At 37.4% G+C, this 20,051-nt stretch overlaps 1 protein-coding gene across 1 annotated transcript in view; it reads left to right on the top strand.

The window, feature by feature from the left end:
- The window catches only part of NVL (nuclear VCP like), a 37,234-nt gene extending 20,024 nt beyond the window's left edge, over nt 1–17,210 (top strand). Inside the window, exons 18-23 of the mRNA XM_064648106.1 lie at nt 80–179; nt 7,113–7,219; nt 10,858–10,934; nt 12,445–12,533; nt 15,359–15,429; nt 16,971–17,210. Coding sequence (XP_064504176.1) covers nt 80–179; nt 7,113–7,219; nt 10,858–10,934; nt 12,445–12,533; nt 15,359–15,429; nt 16,971–17,015 — 489 coding nt within the window. The 3' untranslated portion in view covers nt 17,016–17,210. The remainder of the gene's footprint in view (nt 1–79; nt 180–7,112; nt 7,220–10,857; nt 10,935–12,444; nt 12,534–15,358; nt 15,430–16,970) is intronic.
- The last annotated feature ends 2,841 nt before the right edge of the window (nt 17,211–20,051 follow it).

Below are 20,051 nucleotides of genomic sequence, written 5' to 3' on the forward strand. Positions count from 1 at the left end.
ATCTTTTAGTTCTTTTACTTTGAAATAGTCACATTCCCACTGTTTCCTCAATTTTGTTGACAAATTTCTCCTTTTAAAGTCAGGAGCCAGTGTCCGAGTAGTTAACCAGCTGCTCACTGAGATGGATGGTCTGGAGAATCGTCAGCAGGTTTTCATTATGGCTGCCACAAACAGGCCAGGTAAGGACCCAAAAATCATAAATGAGAAATCAGATGTCCTTGATTCTCTTCTAATGAAATCACATGTTCTTAAATATTTGAATTCTATAACTAAGCTTGTTCTGTCCTTAAAATTACAGTGTCTGCTCAAATCCAAACCTCTTCTGCTCTGTTAATCTGTTTCATGTTCATGTGTCAGTGTGAGATGAAGCAACCTCTTTAAAATGTGTCTTAATTAGCATGTGGTACCACTGCTGTAAAGTGTTTTGAAAGACCTTTGACTGCTTTGAACTTTGCATTATCTCCTTGGAACATAAAAGAAGAACAGAGAACTAAAATGTAATTTATGTATTTTTATAATTCTTAAACTGATTTTCTATCTAAAGCAACCTAGACTCTCAAGCTTTCTACATGGTGAAGGATGAGCAGTAGGTGCTTAAATCTGTATCTGCTTGTACCAGTTCTTTGATTTAAAGTGGTAAATTTTCCTGGCATGAATTTGATGATCCTGACCTATCTAATCCAATGTAGAATAGAGAGTAAGGTTATACAATGTAGCCCATCTATATATAGTTGCAGTTGGATGTACCAAGGGTGTTCTTACCAGTGTCATCAAGTTGCCTTAGGAAAGAGATCTCTCCCTAAATTAGTTATGCTAGTGCAGGCTTATTTATTCATGTTTCTCAAGGGTTTCATATCTAATTACTGACTTGTCATTATCTCTGACTGGTAGCTTGGGCTGGGAATTCCAACACTTCTGAAGTTCAGGAAGCATCCAGCTTTACTTCCTGCAGTTCCACCTCAGCAGGATATACACGAGGCCAGTACTTTTAGGGCTGGTCTGTGTGTGTGGCAATGTTCTGAGCTCAGGATTCCTTTTGTGGAGGCAGCTGAATGCAACACTTCAGTAGCTTCACAAGGGCCAGTTTAGAATAAATGTTGCTCAGATGTTAATTTTGAGGTATGAATACTTGTGTGTGGCAGGTTTGTCCTAATTCCCCGATTTAGATTTACACTGATTCAGTACTTATGGGTCTCATTTTCATGCATATGTGAAATCTGTAGTGTTGTTAACCCCTCCCTTTAAGCCTTATACTGGATGCATTTTTACCATTAAGTTGTTATAAAGTACCTCTGGAACGGTTTGAGGATCTCTTTTTCTTTTTTTTTTTTTTTTTTCAGTTTTAAGAAGTCTCTATTGCCTTGTTCAGCTGCGGTAGCAGATGTACTGTTTTACCATACAGAAATAGTTAAAACTACAAAACTTCCCTGAGTAATGAGGTTTGGACTAATATTTGAGGGCAGCTGGAAAATCTGTGAGGCATGAAATCAGTGGTGTATTACTAGTCAGTGACATCAATGAAAAAAAGTGAATTTGAGGTAAAAATGCCAAATGTAAAGAAAATGCAAAGGCAGGGATAACAAATACAATCATCCAATTAAAGGTTATAAATGTATCTGCAAATTGTGTAAAAGGAAATCAGTTTCATCTTGATAAAGATACAAAGAGTTGTTTTGCCAACATAATAAAATAATTTTTTCTGAATGAGCAAGCTTGGCACCCCCAGCTTCTGCTAGAGGAGAGAGTTATTCATGCAGTTTGGATGGGATGGATCTCTTGCTTCAGAAGGACATCAGCTGTGTGTATGAATAACATTTTGGATGGGTTTAGACCATAAATTTTTCCTGTGATATCTGCATTTGTCAGTGTGAGAAAATACAGTTTCCAATTTATGCAGCTTTTATCAGAACAACTTCTATTGAAGTTGTGGTTAAATTGGGGAAATGATTTTTCTCAGTTTATGCACTTTTTATTGGGCCTAGGGAAGAGGCATTGTTCACCAAATTATATTTTTCTAGTATGGTGTGGTTAGTTAATAGGAGCACACTGCAGGTAGTGTCTGTTCTAGCAGAGCACTCTTACTGCCCTAGGAATTAAATCTCTAAGCAGAGACCTGTAGGAGAAGCACAGCTTATACTGGCTTCTATATTTATGTGATTCCCGCAAACAATGAAAGTTGCAGTGCCTGAAAAGATCTTTAAGTCTGACATTTGTATGACAGATTTTTCTGTCATAGTTATGATGAATAGAGGTGCTGGGGGGGGGGATTGTGTTACATAAATCTGAATAATATACTATTACTGTGAAGTGTGAGTTCTCATGTTTTTTAATCGATGTTAGTGTAATTTATTGGGAGAGAAAATGGCTTTTCAAGATGCTTCTCTTTTAGAGTGGTTGCAGGCATGCTAGCTTTGAGAGTTGTTTGCTGGTACTGTTCGTGTTAGTGTGTGTTGTTAGCACTGTCATCTCAGAGACTAATATTAAATAATAACAGTAACAACAACAATAATAACGATGATAATAATGATAGCAGTAGGATAGCAGTGGCTCAACCAGCTTTAGCACCAAGGTATGTTCCTGGCACAGCAGTTCCAGTGTGGTGCTGGCATCTGTGACAAGGTATTATTGTGAAATGGTGGTGTTTTATATACCCCATATAAAGGGGGTATATAAAGGGGGTTAGGCTCAAGACTGACAACTTCTTTGTTTTATAAGAGCTTTTAAGGACTTGGAAGGCTCTAATTCCTGTTTTACCAAAAGGGTAGGTAGGCACAGTAGATTGGGTCCTTTGTTTATCATATACAATCTGCAAGTGGTGATTCTTATTCTGGCAGTGCTGAAATAAGCCTTTGATGTGCCCTAAAAAGCAAGATATTTGGGTGTTTTTTGCATTTACTCAGTGACTTTGAAAGTCCTCTGTAGATATTTCTTGACTACTTCTAAATTAGCAGGGATGCAGTATTCCCAACACAATCTCTTTCCACCTAAATGCAGAACCAGTGTCAAACTGTCTGAACAGGATTAAACTTTTAAGGCACTCAATGTCATTAGAGAGAGAGGAAAAAAAAAGGAGGCAGAAATATCTTGTCCTGTTAGAACCTTTATGGGTCACAATTATTTTATTCTTTTTCAGTCTACTTCCTTCCCCAGATCTGAGATTAAATACTACAAAACCATCAAGTACTACTGTTAAATAATACCTATAATATCCCACAACTTTCTAGTTATCAATGTGAGTTTCAGCAGATACTGCTGCTTTCTGCTCTTCTCTTACTTCCCCAGGCTTTGAGCGTTTATAAACTCTTAGAGAATGCTGACGGAGGCGTCAGCAGCATTTACCTGGGATCTAAGGAATTGATGTGACATGAGGAAATGGACAGGAAAGAAGTGAAACGCTACAAACTGACAGTGCTTTTAATCTTGATGTAAAGTGTGATGATGTCTTTGCTTTTCTTCATGGCCTCTTCCTCCAGCTTTTTTTAATTAATTCTTGTAAAATTCCCTGCCTGCTCTTATCTTTGAGAATGGTCCTAGTTTCAGTGAGTTCTGTTTTTCTTCTAGCAAGTTTGTTAGATTTCTAGAGCTGTTCACCTGAACCACGTGTTTTGAAACACAGTAAAAAAATCTTCAGTCTTTGACAAGTTACTGTTTTGTTTGGGGGATTGTTTGTTATTTTTTTACCTGTTTATACATGTTGCTGAATTAAAGGCAAGATAAGATCTAAGAAAAGCACTTAATACGTGAGGCATGGAACAATTTCTTTCATAATAGTTCCAATTCACATAAATTATATTTCTGCCTTTCAGCAGCCCTTGAATGTTACATATCTTTCACAGTAACTTCAGTTGTTAACTACAGTGTTCATCTGGAGTCTCAGAAAACCTTTTAGGGCTTCTGATCCTGCATTTCAGAACATCACAAATGTGAGGGCCTAGATCTCATATACTTCAAATGGGATTTTTTAAACGCTCTAGTAAGTATAGGAGAAGTTTGATGGGCTCAGCACAGTAGTCATTGTTGCTGGTATGCACTGAACTTCTGTAAACGTGGACTCCTGTAGGGTTAAGACATGAATAATCAACTGGAAGTTCTATTGTACAACAATAGAATGTCAAAATATAGGAATTCGTGCAAAGATACTTTCAATAGAATTCAATGATTCTGTAAAATTTTGCAGTAGTTTGAAGAGCAGTGTAGGAAAGTGAAATATTACATAATTCTCTAAAGATTAGTGCCTGGTTTAACCTTTAAAAATAAAGCAAGGGATGGATATACTCCAAATGTCTTCTTATGTAATTTTGTCAAATTATTTGAAAAATGATACAGTGTCTTCTAATGACACAGTCAATGCCACTGACCACGTCAGAAAGACAGGAAATTATTAGTTGGACATTTCTCTTAGTAGTAGTCCTTCTGTGAGACAACCACTTGGAAAAAGGAGTGTTTGTTGTGTTTTATCACATTTCATGCTTCACTTTCCTTCCAACTTGAGAGATAATAACAGGCTTTGAAAGAGGTATCTGTGATAACTACCTTAACTTCATTAAAATGTTAAATGTATCTAAAATGAGTTGACTCTCTTCTGTTTAAATAAGTTTCAAGATAATAGATATGGAGAGAGCATTATGATTTATCAGGGTGGAATGCTTTGAAATTCCTAAAAGGAGAACATTATTCAGTTTTTTTAAATGGATATGAAGTGGATCTAACGAGTAAATTCGTCCAATAAGTAAATACTAATTTTCTGGGTTACGTGACATGAATTTTCAAGATCTTCAGGCCCAGGTCTCAACCAGAAGAGTGAAGTGAATGGATTCCTAAGGAGATGGGGAGTGTAGATCTGTGTTTTCAATTTTGGTGTGGCCTTGTTGTTGTAAACCACCATTACTGCAGCTTATCTGGTTAGTGTGAGTTGTGGTACCTCTTTGAATGTGGGCAATGTTACCATTTCCATACAAAAAGATGAATGCATCTTTAGACTGTATCACTGACCTCATGTTGTTGGACAAATAGCATGGCAAGTACCGTGTTCTCCCCATGCAGAATGGAAACAGTATTTTCTGTATCAAGCTTAATATTTTTAGAGAGCTTTTGGAACTTCAGAATGGGAAAATTGTCAAGTGCACGGTGTTGTAATGCAATCCTTATCGAGAGTATTTTTTTTTTATGTTTGTAATTGATATGTTGAGTGAACTTAGTCATCATAAATTAATAATGTGACAAGACTTCCGTCCACAGAAACACAAAAACAGGAAAGTGCACTTGTGCCAAAAGCAAGATGGACAAACATATAGGTAACATGTTTTTGTCTGGCCTGCTGTGGCAGGGATTCTTGTTTTATCTGGTCTGGATTAAATTAATACATCAAGGCATTCCTTTTTTTTTTCACCATTGCTGTTGCATTTGCAATAGCTGATTTTTGCCTCCATAGATGCTTCTGCACATGATTGCTATATCATGGAAAAAAAATTATATGTTTTTGTCCAAGAGAAAGATAATGGAGTTGTCCTTTAAGCATAAGTGAGAGTAACTTGAACAAGACTATGAGCATCTCTAAAAAGTGAATCAAGACTGTATTATAGTAGGATCAAGTAGTTCAAGTCTTGACAGTGTTAAACAAGCTTTTTTCATTTGCAAAAATGGGATAGCTGTGCTTCCATCCTACTGTTTTAGGGCTTGGGTGATGTTCTTTTTTCTTTAAAACATCTGTACCGGAAGGATTAACAACTTCACTTTTCCCAGTTCTTCACTGTTGGTAAACCCAAATGCATATAGTTTGTCAGCTACATTTTGTCAAGAGGGTTTAACGAATGTGAGGGTGTTGGCAGCTTTATTTGGAGGCCTTGATAGCTTCCAGTTTAAGACTTAGATGTAACTATCAACTGTTACTTCTGGGAAAGGTTCAGGCAACAGGTACCTCACACATCCTTATAATTCACGTGCTTAAAACCAGTCTGTTATAGTAAAAGTACAGTTTTATTTATATCTTCTGCGGGTGCTTTTGTGGCTTTGCTGTTCACAGTACTGTGGCATGTAGGATATAGAGTCAGAGAATCATTAGGTTGGACAAGAATCTCTAAGGTCATCAAGTCCAACCATTAACCTGGCACTGCCAAGTCCACCACTAAACCAGGTCCCTGAGCACCACATCTACACATCTCTTAAGTACCTCCAGGGATGGTGACTCAATAGAATTCCTTAGTGAAACAGAGCAATTAATATCATTATTGGTTTTTGGTAGATGAGGAAATAAGGCATTGAGAAGCCTTTAGAAACATGATGCAGGCAGTTTGTGCTGAGTACAGACAGGAATTGAGGCCCTTCACAGGTTATATGCCCTGTTTGTATCTCTTGTTATACCAGTAGTCAATATATCCTGACTTACTGTTTGTGGATATTCAGTCCACAGCCTGTGGTGCTAAAAGGCTGCTACACATTTCTGATATATTTAAGCTTTGAATGGTTGTCTAGAAACATTTGTGATAATTTTATCACAAAAAACCCAATAGTGTTTCTTACTTCTCCACACATAATAAATTTGGAGTCTGCAGTTCTTCCTGGGAAACAAATCCTGTACTTGGCAGCTATATTTTGTGTTTTCACGGATCTCCTATTTTACCATTCAGAAAACTAGGGTGCAGCAGAAATGCAAATGACCAGTAAAATTAAGTTTACATATGGATGGTTATGATTGGCCCTGTGTACTTGTTATTCTTGATTTATCACTGTCCCTTTCAAGCAGATTTGCAATACAGATAGAGTTCCTTCCAATAGAACAAACTGTTATGAATTAATGTGGAATTCCTCAGAAAAAATGTTCTACTTCTGTGTTGCCAAATATAGAGTTGTATTCATTTGTGAAGAGATGAAACTGGTATTTATGAGCCATCGTTGAGCAGATGCAGCTTAACTGTACTGGGTAGTAGAGATTTCTACTTGACAAAGATGAAACTACTTCATTCAGCTACTTCAATGCTCAGAGCTTCACATCATAGCACAAATGCTTCTTTGAATCCTGGTACACTTGTGCATGTGTTCCTTCTCATGTGTAGACTTTCCTAAGGGTGTGTCTCAGTTCTGGATGATTTTTTTCTTTTTTTCCCCTCCCTAAGATATAATTGACCCAGCAATCCTGCGTCCTGGTAGACTGGATAAAACACTCTATGTGGGTTTGCCACCACCTGAAGATCGACTGGCTATTTTAAAGACCATCACCAAAGTGAGTATTTGGAAATAAATCCTTATCTTGAAGTTGGGTGGAATGATTTGAGACAAAGTAAATTTTATAAAGAATTGCAGGATCCTGTCTCGTGAAACACTTTCAAGTATTACATGAGGTCATAAAAATAAACCATCAGCCCATCTGCTGTCAAATTTGCTGTGAAACTGCAAGGAGTTGATAAATCTTGAGTAAAGCAAACCTGTCAAACATGGAAGCTGCTGCCTTTATGGTCACAGATTGAATAGATTTAATTAAAAGATTCCTATCTGTGCAAGTAATGGGCCTAGAAGTGTTTTGTAAGCTTTTTTGGGGGGGTTTCAGGCATTCACCAGAATGATTCACAAGCTCCAGCTGTATTTGCTCAACAGTAGTTGTGACATTTATTTGCATTCAGGATTAAAGGGAGCTTGTGGTGATAGAGGTTGTAGGTTAAAGTAAATGTGAAAATGTACAACACGTGCCTTCGTGGGTCCTCCCTGTGGGTAAGAGCACAATCTGCCACTTCAGCATTTTGGATTATGGAATTCTATGTATTTCTCCAAGTATGGCAAGCAGTAATCAAGGCCTTAAAAAAGAACATACAAAGCATTATGAATTACTTGGATATTTCCTACTTTTCCAGTAGCTCAACATTGATTGTTAAGAGCAGGTGTTCTATCAGATATCTTTTTGAGCTGCAAAGGAGACAAAGTTTTCACTAGAGGGGAAAGATAACACTGCATTATGAAAAGTGTGGCAAAAATTATTTAATAAATTGGTAATAAAAGTTAATTCGGACTTGTGTAAGCTAAAGTTGTGGTGCAGGCAGTGGTTGATTCAGAATGCAGAGAGTGAGAACTCGTTCAAACATGTTCTTTCATGACAAAATGGTTGTTCAAAAGATGAACTCTCATTACAAATTCAGGATGTTAGACTTCCCTTCATTTGTTCTGTGCATTGCTTCAGGGATGAAAAAACATTAAGTATTCCCCCATTTGCTAGTTGCAGTAGATCAGTTTGTTTCTAAGTTTTATAAAAATATTTCAGTTAATACTTTCTACAACTGTGTTCATAAAGATGATTGACCTTTACAAGATGTTGAGAGAAATTGAGTGTAACATCCATGAATCATTTTTCTGTAAGGAATTATTATTTTTATTTTATTTATTTTTTTTTTATTTTACAAAATTTATTTTTAAAAGTAATTAGGTGTGTGGGGAAATAGGGCAGGAAAACTTGGTGTGAGACTTCACGGGGGGGGAAGAAAGTGGTATTAAACAGAACTGATTTCTCTCACTCTCACAGATTTCACCTGCTCTCACTCTCAGAGCCACATATAGTGGATACACACATCTACCTAGTAGGGCTAGGATCACCTGTGGGAAACATGGAGGATAAGGAACTCTGTGTTGAGTCCTCACTTGATTTTTTTGGCTTCCTCTTGACTGGTGATGACAAACTGGTGGCTTGAGAGAACTGTTTTCAGTTTCCCTTTAAGAGTCAAACAGTTCAGAATTGTGCTTACTTCAGCTGCCATAAATCTTGGGCAAGGTTGCTGAAAAACATCTTTTGCTCCTCCTGGGAATCTTTGTGGCTACAGCCTTATCTTCCTGTTGGATAAGGAGTGGCACATGGAATGTTGTAACCTTGTTATTATCCCATTGCCAGAGTATTTGTGTCTTCTGCTGACAAGTAATCTTTGTGGCCTTATCTGTTTATGGGTCTTCTTGTGATATAAGCAACAAATTGCATACTGTTTACCAGCTTGGTTTCTGTGGATCTTGTCACTGGTTATCAAGGCTTGTTATTTTTGGAATGCAAGATGCTTTCATGCCTACTGAATTCATGCTAGTCTGAACATTTTGGTCACAAGTCTTTGTAGTGAATGAGGTATTAAATCTTTAAAAATGTATAGGAGTTATCTGAAAGATGAACATGGAATAGGGAGAGGAGAAAATGTGTTAAAATACCTCAATTTTTGTCAGATTTCATCCATGTATTATAGGCAAGGAAATTTGAAAAGTTTGAGTACGTGCTTGCGCAAGGCTAGAGAAAAAATGTTTGAGTGGCTTCTGGATGACAGTATGCATTCCCAGAAATCTCCAAGGAATACATGCACAGCATATGGAAGCTGAGAACTGTTGCTGAATGAAAACATGGATGCTTATGAAGGCAGCATGAGGAGCAGAAAAGGGAGTTGGGAGGAGGAATAAGTTGTCAGGAAGACAGACAGCCTAAATGTAGGTTGGAGCTTTGTTGTGAAAGAGTTTTGTTTCAGTTAACCTGTACAAATCAGTCATTTCAAATCGCATGTTAGTTATGCAAGGGAAGCCTGTCTTCACATGTTTGGGTTACCAGTGTAACATTCCTGCAAGCTGCATCAAGCTTCTCTGGTGCACAGACGCTGAGCTTGTCACAGAGTAGGCAGAGCAAGAAGTGCCCAATGCATGTTGCTCCTCAAAGCCCTGGGTAAAACACTCCTTTTTAGCAGAGAAGGTGCCTCTGGCCTGCAGTTTCATACAATTACTAGACTATCCCATATGAAATGGTATGAGGCTTCCTTGTTTCCAGGTTAAAGTCTCTCCTTTTAGGATGTTTGGGTTTTGGTTTGTTGGGTTTTTTTCCCCTTTGTAACTGTTATTCTACCAAAGACTCATTCAAGATTTTCCTTACTGTGCCTAGTCCTTGACTATCCTAGTGTCTGTTAAGTTTTCAAGGGATTTAACTTGCCAGTTACTACAAACTGTGTTTTTTCCTCTTGAAGGTGTTGTGATAGATTAGTTCCTCCGAAGAAGTCAGAAAATAAGTATATGAATTTGTGCATTTCTGTCAAATGAGTTTCTGGCACAAACTTATCAATTGTATAAGAAGGTGTTCTCAACTGTCAAAACTCAAATATTGTTCAGTAAGAGAGGCATCTTGAATCCCTGCACTCTCATGATACTACTTTACTGTTGTCTAAGGGTAATAAGGGAGATCTCCAAGCTTATAGTGTGGGATTTTGTTGGCTAGTTTCAAATACAGTCTATAAAGTTGGTCAATACTTTCTGCTGTTGGAGATGCAAAAATAATAAAACCCACTTCTGGGATCTTTCTGGAGGAAGCAGTAAGAACAGTATATGTAAACTTCTAGACATCTAGAATGGAAAACTTCTAAGTTTGAAAATTTGTATCTGGAATATAAAAGATATACAGTTCATTCAGTCTTAAAAGTTATAAGACTAATTTTACATGCCTCTTGCTTAGCTATTTGATTTCAACACATAGTAAAACTGGAGGAAGTTCAACTAAACAACACTACTGATGCAACCAGCTGTTATTAAAGGCACATCCCCCTATGGAACAGTGTCAATGTTCCAATGCCCTGTGACAGACTGGTCAACATTTCCTTAGAGAAAATGTAATGTGTTGGTGGGAAGATAAAATTTAGCATTGCTTATTATTTCATAATTACATGGTTTTAAGCCTGCTTACCCTTCGTGTCAGTTTGAGATTAAATTTATTAGTGTTTAGATTAAATTTATTAGTATTTGTGGATAGTTCAGGAAATTTGTTAGACCCCAATATGATTCCTGATTAATGAAATTTAATCAATTCAGGGATGGCATGTATAAAAATGTTTTCCTGTCTTCTTTTTCTTACCTCAACTCCTTTAGGATGGCACCCGGCCTCCACTAGGTAGTGATGTAAGCCTTGAAGAAATTGCTTACAGTCACCATTGTGATTGTTACACGTGAGTTCCTTCTGGTTTTTGACTTTAATTTTTAATATGCAGTGCCAACGGTCTTCTGATGCATTTGAAAGTGTGTTATGTTGTTTTTATTAAGTGGATCTCTTAATTTTCAGGTTTTATAAACTTTTGCCCTTAATGCTATTTTTCTTGCTTTTCACTTGTGCTTTTTTCCAAGGAGTTGGTGGGAATATATGGATGCTAAAGTCTTTCTCATCTGGAATAGTCCTCGTCATGTTGTAAATACAGATCAGTGGAGGCCTCCTGATTTTGCTTGGTTTTATTTTATAATTCTTGCATAATCTGAGGATAAAAGAGCTCTCTTTAGGTTGTGGACCTGTATACAATGATGATGAAAGCAAATTGGTCAAACAGCCATATCCAGCTTGTTCTGTCACACAGCTGAAAGCAATCTGTTTGACAGAGCAATGAGGGCCCATTTCAACTTATGCTTTGGAATAGCAAGGTTTGGGTTCAGGGAAAGCTTGATGGCCATACCTGTCAGAACAATTTGCAATTACAGTCTATAAAATTTCAAAAAGCTTTAAGCTATTCACTAATTTATTAATACTTAATAGTTTTCTGTAGTTCATAAACTATAAATTTTATGACGTGCTGCTTGTCGCAATATTACTTGGGAAAGATGAGTACTTTTTCTTTCTTTCTTTTTCACTCAGTGGACTTTTTTTGGTCCAGTGTGTGTGGGTTTTGGGCTGGATTTTTATTGTGGGGTTCTGGAAGATTTTGTGTTTGTCATTTTTAATGTTTAAGTTTATTTGTATTTTGAGGTATGGCTTTGGGTTTTTTTGAGAGGGAGTTTGTTGTGGGATTTAATTTCTTTGGTTTGGATTTTTGTGGAATTTTTTTTTGTCTGGTTGGGTTTTGGTTTTGTTTTTTTTAAATACAGCTGTATTCCTATCACCCCCAAATGAAGTATAGGGAGTTAATTGTGAAAATTTTTTTTAGTTCAATGACTTCACCAGTTTAAAGGCTTGTGAGAAGTTCAGCAGCTTTCCAGCTGTTCCAGTTATAGGAAACTGGAAGTAAATACTTAAAAACACTGATGTGACCATGTTTTGTGGATACTGTTACTTTAGGAACATGTTAATTGTTGATGCAGCTTTGAGCAACACAACTCCCTTTTGTAATAGTGATTTCATTTGAATCTTTCATAAGGTTTATTAAAGAAAAAAAAATCATGTTCCCACCAAGTAGCACAGTATTAATTAATCCCTTGGCATTTTTAAAGATGCTGAGTAGGATTTTTGCCTCTTCCCTTGCTTCCCATCTGTTTGATCTTAATCTGTGACTAATATCTGGAGGACGTCACTCCATAATGAAGGTTGCAGACTGGGTCAGTCATCAGGCCTCTTTCCAATGTTCTTAAGATGAAGTTTTTTGACAGCACAACCAGTTTTTTACTGTCATTTTTAGTGTTTGGCCTTTCTATATGCCATCAGCAAAAGACAAGAGCAATTTATCCTAAAATCACCCGTTCTGTTTGTATCTGTAGAGGGGCAGACCTTTCTGCTCTTGTGCGCGAGGCTTCAATTTGTGCCTTGAGAGAGGAAATGGCCCTGCAGAATTATCAAAGCAAGAAAGGTAAGAAAGCTTTAAAAAAAATCTTAACAGTGACAAGATAAATGGAATGTAAAGTATTTAAAGTAGTTCAAGACAAGCATAAAGACATTTATGTATGTAACTAGTTGATGGCTTCTGAGCCAAATGGAAATTAGGTCAGAGTTGTTACAAGAACACATAAGCATCTTGGAAGTAAAGGTAGGGAAGAGTATAGGAAAGGGGGTTATGCTGAAGGTTCAGAAGAAACTTTTTTCTAAAAGAATTGAACCTTGTAGCCTTAAAGAAATGTTTCTGTTATAAACTGACAATTTATTTACTAGACTGAATACCTCTTCAAAAATTTCCACATCACTACAAAGACTGATGTATTTGCAGATTTGAAGGCAGTTGGAAGCTGCCCATGTACTGATTCCCTACCTTTGGAACACAGTTGCATTGTGTAACTGGATAAAATTAGTTGGAAAATCTGAGTGCCACTTTTGATCTTTGGTGTTTAGCTCATCAGTGGCTCCTGCCAGGACATTAACAGGGAGTCATAAATTGTTTCAAGTACAGTGTGTGCCCTTTCATTATCTCTCTGCACTTTCTGGTTTTAAGTTCTATTTTCTTGGGTTTTTTAAAAATTATAGATGGAAACTTTATATAAAATGCCTGTCTGTCTAGGTTTCAGTAACTTTGTTATTTTACCTATAAGTCAAAATGCAAAGCTAAGATGGAATTGTGACTTTTCAGACTTTTCAGCCTTATTAGGCTTTCATTATGCCCCTGATTTCTAAGAACCATGCTGGAATTTTAATGTCTTTGAATCATTCTTTTTGATGTAGTTCATATCCAGTCTCGTCTGGTTTTTAACAGTAGGTTAACAGAGGAGAATGTTTGTGTTCCTTGTTCTCAGGCAACCCATGTTCATTTAAAGGGAGGAAAAAACCAAACTATAAAAATCTTCCCCATCGTGTGACTTGGTTACCTATTTTGCTTGCTGTAGATCGACAAAGCTCTTGATTTGAGATGAGAATTTATCCTGTTCATTTTGATAATTATACAGAATACAACAGGCTTCATTCAAAGATGTTCATCACTTGAATTTAGTGATTGCAGCCTGAGCACTCATGGTATGGATGTGTAGGCAGCCAGCAAGTCCATAAGATATGCATAGCTTGATCTGCATGTTTGTAGCAGCTGCTTGTTTGGAATGTCCTGGGATTTCCAAGGTGTCAGCCCTGACTGGTATGAAAGTGTGTAAGGTGGTTTCTAATTTGAGACCTTGATCATTTATATCCTCAAAAGGGTGTACACAGAGTGGAGAATTTCTTCCTTCACTGTTAGGACAGGACACACACAACTGACTCCCCTCCCACAGCCTGTGCTTGAGGGTGGATGGGTGCTGTGTGTCCTCAGGGTCAGGGCTTTGCAATTATGGCTGTTCCTTTCTATTCTGGAGAAACTCTGTTGCAACTTCTTGTTATACCTGATATTTTCCCTCTGTAATAAATTCAGGGGTGTGGGTTTTTTAACACGAAGCAGTGGTTTGCTTGAAGGTCCTTGTAAAAGTGAAATGGAAAGGTGTCCTTTTTGTGATAATTCTTAGAAGAATTCATGAATTCTACTTCCAACTTGAACAGGCCTAGGTGAGTTGATTATGTCATGAGCTGCCAGATAACTGCAGTTTGTCTCAGGGAAATTCCTAACAAATGCCAGAAGAGTTCACTATCATATGCAAACTTGGAGTTTCACTTCTGCCTCCCTTTTCCAAACCACTGAAGATGGTGCATAAAACTGATTTCAGCACCAATGCCTTAGACAAGTTCTCATTTTTAATGTAGTACCTTCCATTTGCTAAGTAGTCTTTTAGTATATTAGCAGAAGCTTTTTGTTAAACTTGGACTCAAAATAGATTAATCTTTACAGTTTTTTCATGTTGGCACACCCCATTTCACATTGCAAAAGTGGTGGCAGTGAAAGCCAAGAGCATCTTGATGAAATAATGAAAAAAATGCACCAAACTGATCCTAAAGTGTATAATTTGTATTTCTATCATATCTGATACCTGTGCATAGTGTTAGCATTGTAATGAATCTTTATAGCAGTGGCATCTTGGGATGCTTAGTTCTAGATTAAACAAGGTGATTGCTTGTGAAAGCAGAGGAATCCATGACCTATTTGATGTATGCTTACATACTGAAAAAACCTGTTCAAAAGGTTATTATTATGAATAATTACTGTGGATAGCTGCATTAAGGTCAAAAGGGCAATTTGCATAAACACAGGGAGTTGCAGAAGTGAAATTTTTAATCACTTCTGGGTAATGCCAGAGAAGGCAATGATATGAAGTCAGTTATTTAGAAATTAGTACAAGTAGAGTGGTAACAAAATGTTTTCTAGGCACTTCCTAAATAACAGGGAAACTTATTAAATATATGTAGAAAATAAAGTCCAGAACTGGAAGCAGCAGGATTTGAGACATTCCATTCCAGAAAGATTAAGGGACTTGATTTCTACCTGGATTTGATGTAAGCTGCAGTTTAACTCAGCATTTTTGAGAATGAAATTCTCAGTCTGCACGTAGAAACACCAATACCTAAAATAACTTTCTGAAACAAGTAGTTATTCTTTGGCTTAAGTTGCAACAGATAGAGGGATTAAGATCTTGCCTAAAATCAGAGACAGGAGTCTACATAAAATACAAGAGTTCAGGTGTTCATAACACTATTGAATTAGATCTCACCCAGTTGAGTAGCACATGAAGTTAGTTAGGTTTCATGATTGCTGCCTTAAAATACACGCAACGGTCACTTGATTGTCACTTGCCTGCAACTTTAATAATTTATTATGCTTTGTTCTTTAAGGAGAAATCAAGATTTCCCATAAACACTTTGAAGAAGCTTTTAGGAAAGTGAAATCTTCAGTATCCAAAAAGGTAAGATAAGAGTCAAGTATGTAAGATGTGTTTCTCCCTGGAAAGGATACTGTTCTTATGCTGGAGACTGGAGGTCTCCAGCCTACTTGGTGGCAGCATACTTGGATGTATTTCAAACTGACACTACCTGTTTCTGCATTAAACAAACCTGGTATCTGTGTTAAGGTCAGAAATTAAAGCCTCCCTTTCCAGCTGCAGGTGATGCATTGCATGTAGATGCATTACCAAGATATCAAAGTTATCTTTTAGTATGGAGCCTTGGGCTTCTCACTGATCTTCCCACACTGGTGATTGACCTGGCCCTAACCTCTTACATCTGCTGAATCTTCAGTTAGAAGTCAAGGCCTTTAGACTGCACCACACCCTGCCAATACCTTTTCTTCCTTAGATGGATGTGACCCCCAAAGATGCTCAACCTTTTCTGGTCATGTGCAAGAGACATAATTTGGCCATAGGACATAAAATACACTTTATCATCTTAGTTATTTTGTATCAGTCTTTTCATTTTTGCATTTGTCGAGGAAGTTTGTTATAAATGTGTCCTCATGACCTATTCTTTTTAATGACTGAAAGAAAAGCTGTTCAATCATCTTAATTATTATAACTGAGAAGTTAATATATATAGGAATTGTTATTGCTGCAGAGCTTGTCTATAGGCCTCTGTATGTTGCCAGGAGTGTGCTACAGCCAAAATACATTTAATATATTCACTTTTAACACTAGCCAGAGAGGTTAAATCCATCTGAAGACTTGTCAGTTGGGTATTTTGAAATACCTTTTGCAGTACAAGATACTTATCTCTCATTTCCAGATGCTACTTCCTATCTGCTAGACAAATTCAGTCTGACAAAACTCTACACACCTTTCTATGAACACTGAAAAATTTTTAAAAAAAAGCTAAAAAAGCTACTTGTCATTGATTTAGTGTATTTATCTCTTCCATCCCATACACATTTCTATGTTTGGTTAACTTGCTTGGTTTAATTGGCTGACTGAAGACAAAGTTGTTCTCAATCCAAAGTAAGTCCCTTCCCTTCTGAAGCCAGTTATTTCAGTGGAAGTATTCTGTTCCTCAAAACTGTCATTTTTCAGGGACTAGTAAGAAGGGTTAAGGAGCAGTTACAGTTTTAAGTTAGACTAGCAAAAGATGATCTTGTCTGTTCAGTTTGGCAGAACTAGATGGGGGAGCAAAGTGTCAGTTCAGCAGCTCCCACGGTTAAGAGGGCAGTACCTTCTCAGTGAAGCTGCCACCTCACCTGCTATGGCAATGTGGAGTGTAAGAACTCTGCCAGAGGCTTCTGTGGATTACACATCATTGGTGACTGTCACTGAAAAACCTAATTTATGGGGCAGGAGAGTGGAGTTTTGCCTTGTTGTATTCGTTTGTAAGTGTTTTAAAATACAGCTAGTGGCTCATATAGCTGGCTTGTTTCACTTAGTTAAATAATACCTCAGTTAGTTAAATAATAAAATCACTTAAATATTGCATAATTTTTTACCATTGTCTGAAGTACTTTTTCCTCCTATCTTGGCACTGTTAGGATCAAATAATGTATGAAGAGCTGCATCAGTCACTGTGCAGGTGATACATCTGGACAATTCCCAAGAGACTTATTCTGCACTGGTGGAGAGTTTTGTAATGCCCATGCCTGGTTTCAAGAGACAAGTTGGAAAGAAGCTGTACTGTCTCAACTTTTATACTGCACCTGAAGATCATCATAACCTACTGCTCTAAACCATCCTTAATTTAACTGTCTCCGGAATAAAAGATATAATACACATCTCCTGCTTATAACCATTTACATTTTTAAAATGAATGCTTTTAGTGCTAAAAAGCTAATGCCATTCTGATATATTTAGTGCCCTGGAATCTCTGAGGCAGAGGCTAATTCTTCCAAGTGTTTGCACTGCTCCAAGAGCTGTTTCCCACCATCACTGAAAATTGCTGTGTTTTCCAGAACAAGGACTCTGAAATAATCACTGGGAGGACAGAGTTGTGAAAGTAGAGTGGGAAAGTGCTGCAGTGCATGTTGTCATACCAATAATCCTGCCTTTTCCAATGACAGTGATATGTTACGATTGTGCCAGCACAGGTTCTCAGAGCTCCTAACAGCTTCCCTCTGCCTTATCAAAAGAAACTATCCACAGATGGCAACCTGTCTCAGAGTTACCTTGGAGAGTGTAAACTTTGGAAATCAGAAAAGTGCTATGAATTTAACCTAAGAAACATTTGAAACAGTTAAGAGTTATTTAACAGTGTGGTTGTTAATTATTTTTCTTAGGCAAATCTGCAACAGCAAAAAAATTCTGTTACAGTTTTGAATTTATTAAGTGTTTGGGTATCCTCTAGAGGAAGGAAAATGATACTATTTTAAAAAGCAGGCCAAGAGCCTCAATCTTTTTTTTTTATTATTATTTTTTGAATACAAGAAATTCTGTCTTGGAAGGAGGGTCCTAACTTTCAGCAAACTGGGAAGTATCCAAGTTAAGACAGAACACTGAAAAATGACAGATACCGAGCAACCAAGTTCTGAAACTTACAGGCCTTAATGGATTTTTTTTACCACCATCATCATTCTACAAAGTTCTTTAATCATTGATCTCAGTTCCTCTGATAAGCCCTACTCTTCCTAAAAGTACTACAATCAGTCAAGGATCAGAAAAGGAAATGGGTGATTTTTGCTACTAAATTTCATAGAAAGTCTTAAGTTTGATAACATTAAACTTTAAAAATTATTTGAAGTCCTGAAATTTACATGTAAAAAACCCAGTGAAATAGTTTTTGTAGGCAACATCTGATCTGTAAGCATCCCCCCTACTTACTTAAACATTTAAGAGGGAGAAGATAATTTAATCTACACAAATCATAATTCATTTAAACACATAACCTGAACAACCTGGTCTAACTTTAAGGATGACCTTACTTATGAGAAGGAATAGTGCCTTTCCTCTTAAATTCTTCTCAGCATTGCTATCTAACAACAGATCTTGCTGCATATTTTTCCCCAAAGGTATATGTGGAAGGCTATTACACATAACTAATCCCCACAGACTTGCACTTTAAAAATACTGACACTCATGGCAGCTTGAACTTAGCACTGTGATTTTTGCTCAGTATGGTGTGACATTCCCTCCCTCTCCTAGGGAAGCTGGAGCCTCGGTGACTCAAATTCTGGTTCCTATGACTAACAAATTAAGTCCCTGTATATAAAGCAGAAGATGACATGTCTGCTTTTAATTGTAGATCAGGCTTGGGGCTTCAGGAATTACTATGATTCCCAGAAACCCAAGATGGAGAATCATTGTTTTCAATCAGTAGCAGGGTTGGAAGGGGATCTCAAGGATCATCTGGTCCAGCCTTTCTTGACAAAAGCACAGTCTAGACAAGATGGCCCAGCACCCCGTCCAGCTGCATCTTGCAAGTCCAACATTGGGGAATCTACCACTTTTCCTGAGATTTTTCACACTGAAACCATCAGCTATTGGAATAGTTTTCCTCATTTCCAATTGGAGGCTCCCCAGGAGTAACTTGCACCCATTACCCCTCCTCTTTTCCATGTGACTCCCTGTAAAAAGAGAATCTCCATCTTCTTTGTAGCCACCCCTGGAACATAGTGGTAAGGTCTCCCTTAAGCTTTCTTATCTCAAGGCTGAACAAACACAGTTTTCTCAGCCTTTGCTCATAATAATACAAAGGAATCAATGGTTTCTCCTTTATGGATATATAGAGAGGATTCCTACTACCCTACTTGAGGATAGCTACAGTTGATGAGCTTAGGAAGGAATGAAGTTCTCAAGCCCTGGCATATTCACTTTAAAATTTTCCTTTACTCTCACGATGGTATTATTCCTTTGTATATATGGAGCAAGAAGGAAAGAAATACTGTTCAAGGAATCATAATAACAATTTAGTCTTGTCAAGAGTTCCAACACAAAACATGTTTAATATTCAAGGTGTCTCATGATCATTCTTCTTTCTCAACAGGTGATAATGGAAGGGGAAGTGGGGTACAGGAGGGTTTGAATTTACAGGAAAACCTGAAGTCAAGTTGAAAGCCAGAAAAGGCCAGATCAGTCAAGTGTCCATATCCTGTTTGCTTGCCTTGCCTGGGCTGTGTGTGCATCAAGGAGCAAAGACTGAACTGTTTGTTCACAGGAGCAGTGCACCCACACTGCTACTTTTTCTTGTGGGAAATTCTGCTTGGGCTATAGTATGTATCACTAAAAAACAACGATCCTTTGTACAGAAGAGATCCTTTGTACACAGAAAATGGGAGCTGCTTTAAGGAACTGAGCCTTTTTACAGAATAGAGACAAATATTTTGTTCTGCATATGCAGCTACCACCCCTCCCAGCAGACATGCCTAGAGGTTTTGCTTCTAGTCATCTTGTTTCTGTTGTGACAAGATCACGGTATTGTTCATCATGCCACTCTCCCCTCCCTTTTCCTGAGGCTAGCAACATATCTAAACCACAATAATGATCTTGTCCCAGAGCAGAGTAGGTGCTAACTTAAGCATGGATAGGGGTTAGAGGTAGTGCAGAGAACTGTCAACAGGAGAAAAAAAAAAATCTGCCTTCATTCTTGGCTCAATAGGAAACTTTTCCCACACCTTTGTTCT

Source organism: Pseudopipra pipra, chromosome 3 (assembly GCF_036250125.1).
Source record: "Pseudopipra pipra isolate bDixPip1 chromosome 3, bDixPip1.hap1, whole genome shotgun sequence".
NCBI lineage: Eukaryota > Metazoa > Chordata > Aves > Passeriformes > Pipridae > Pseudopipra > Pseudopipra pipra.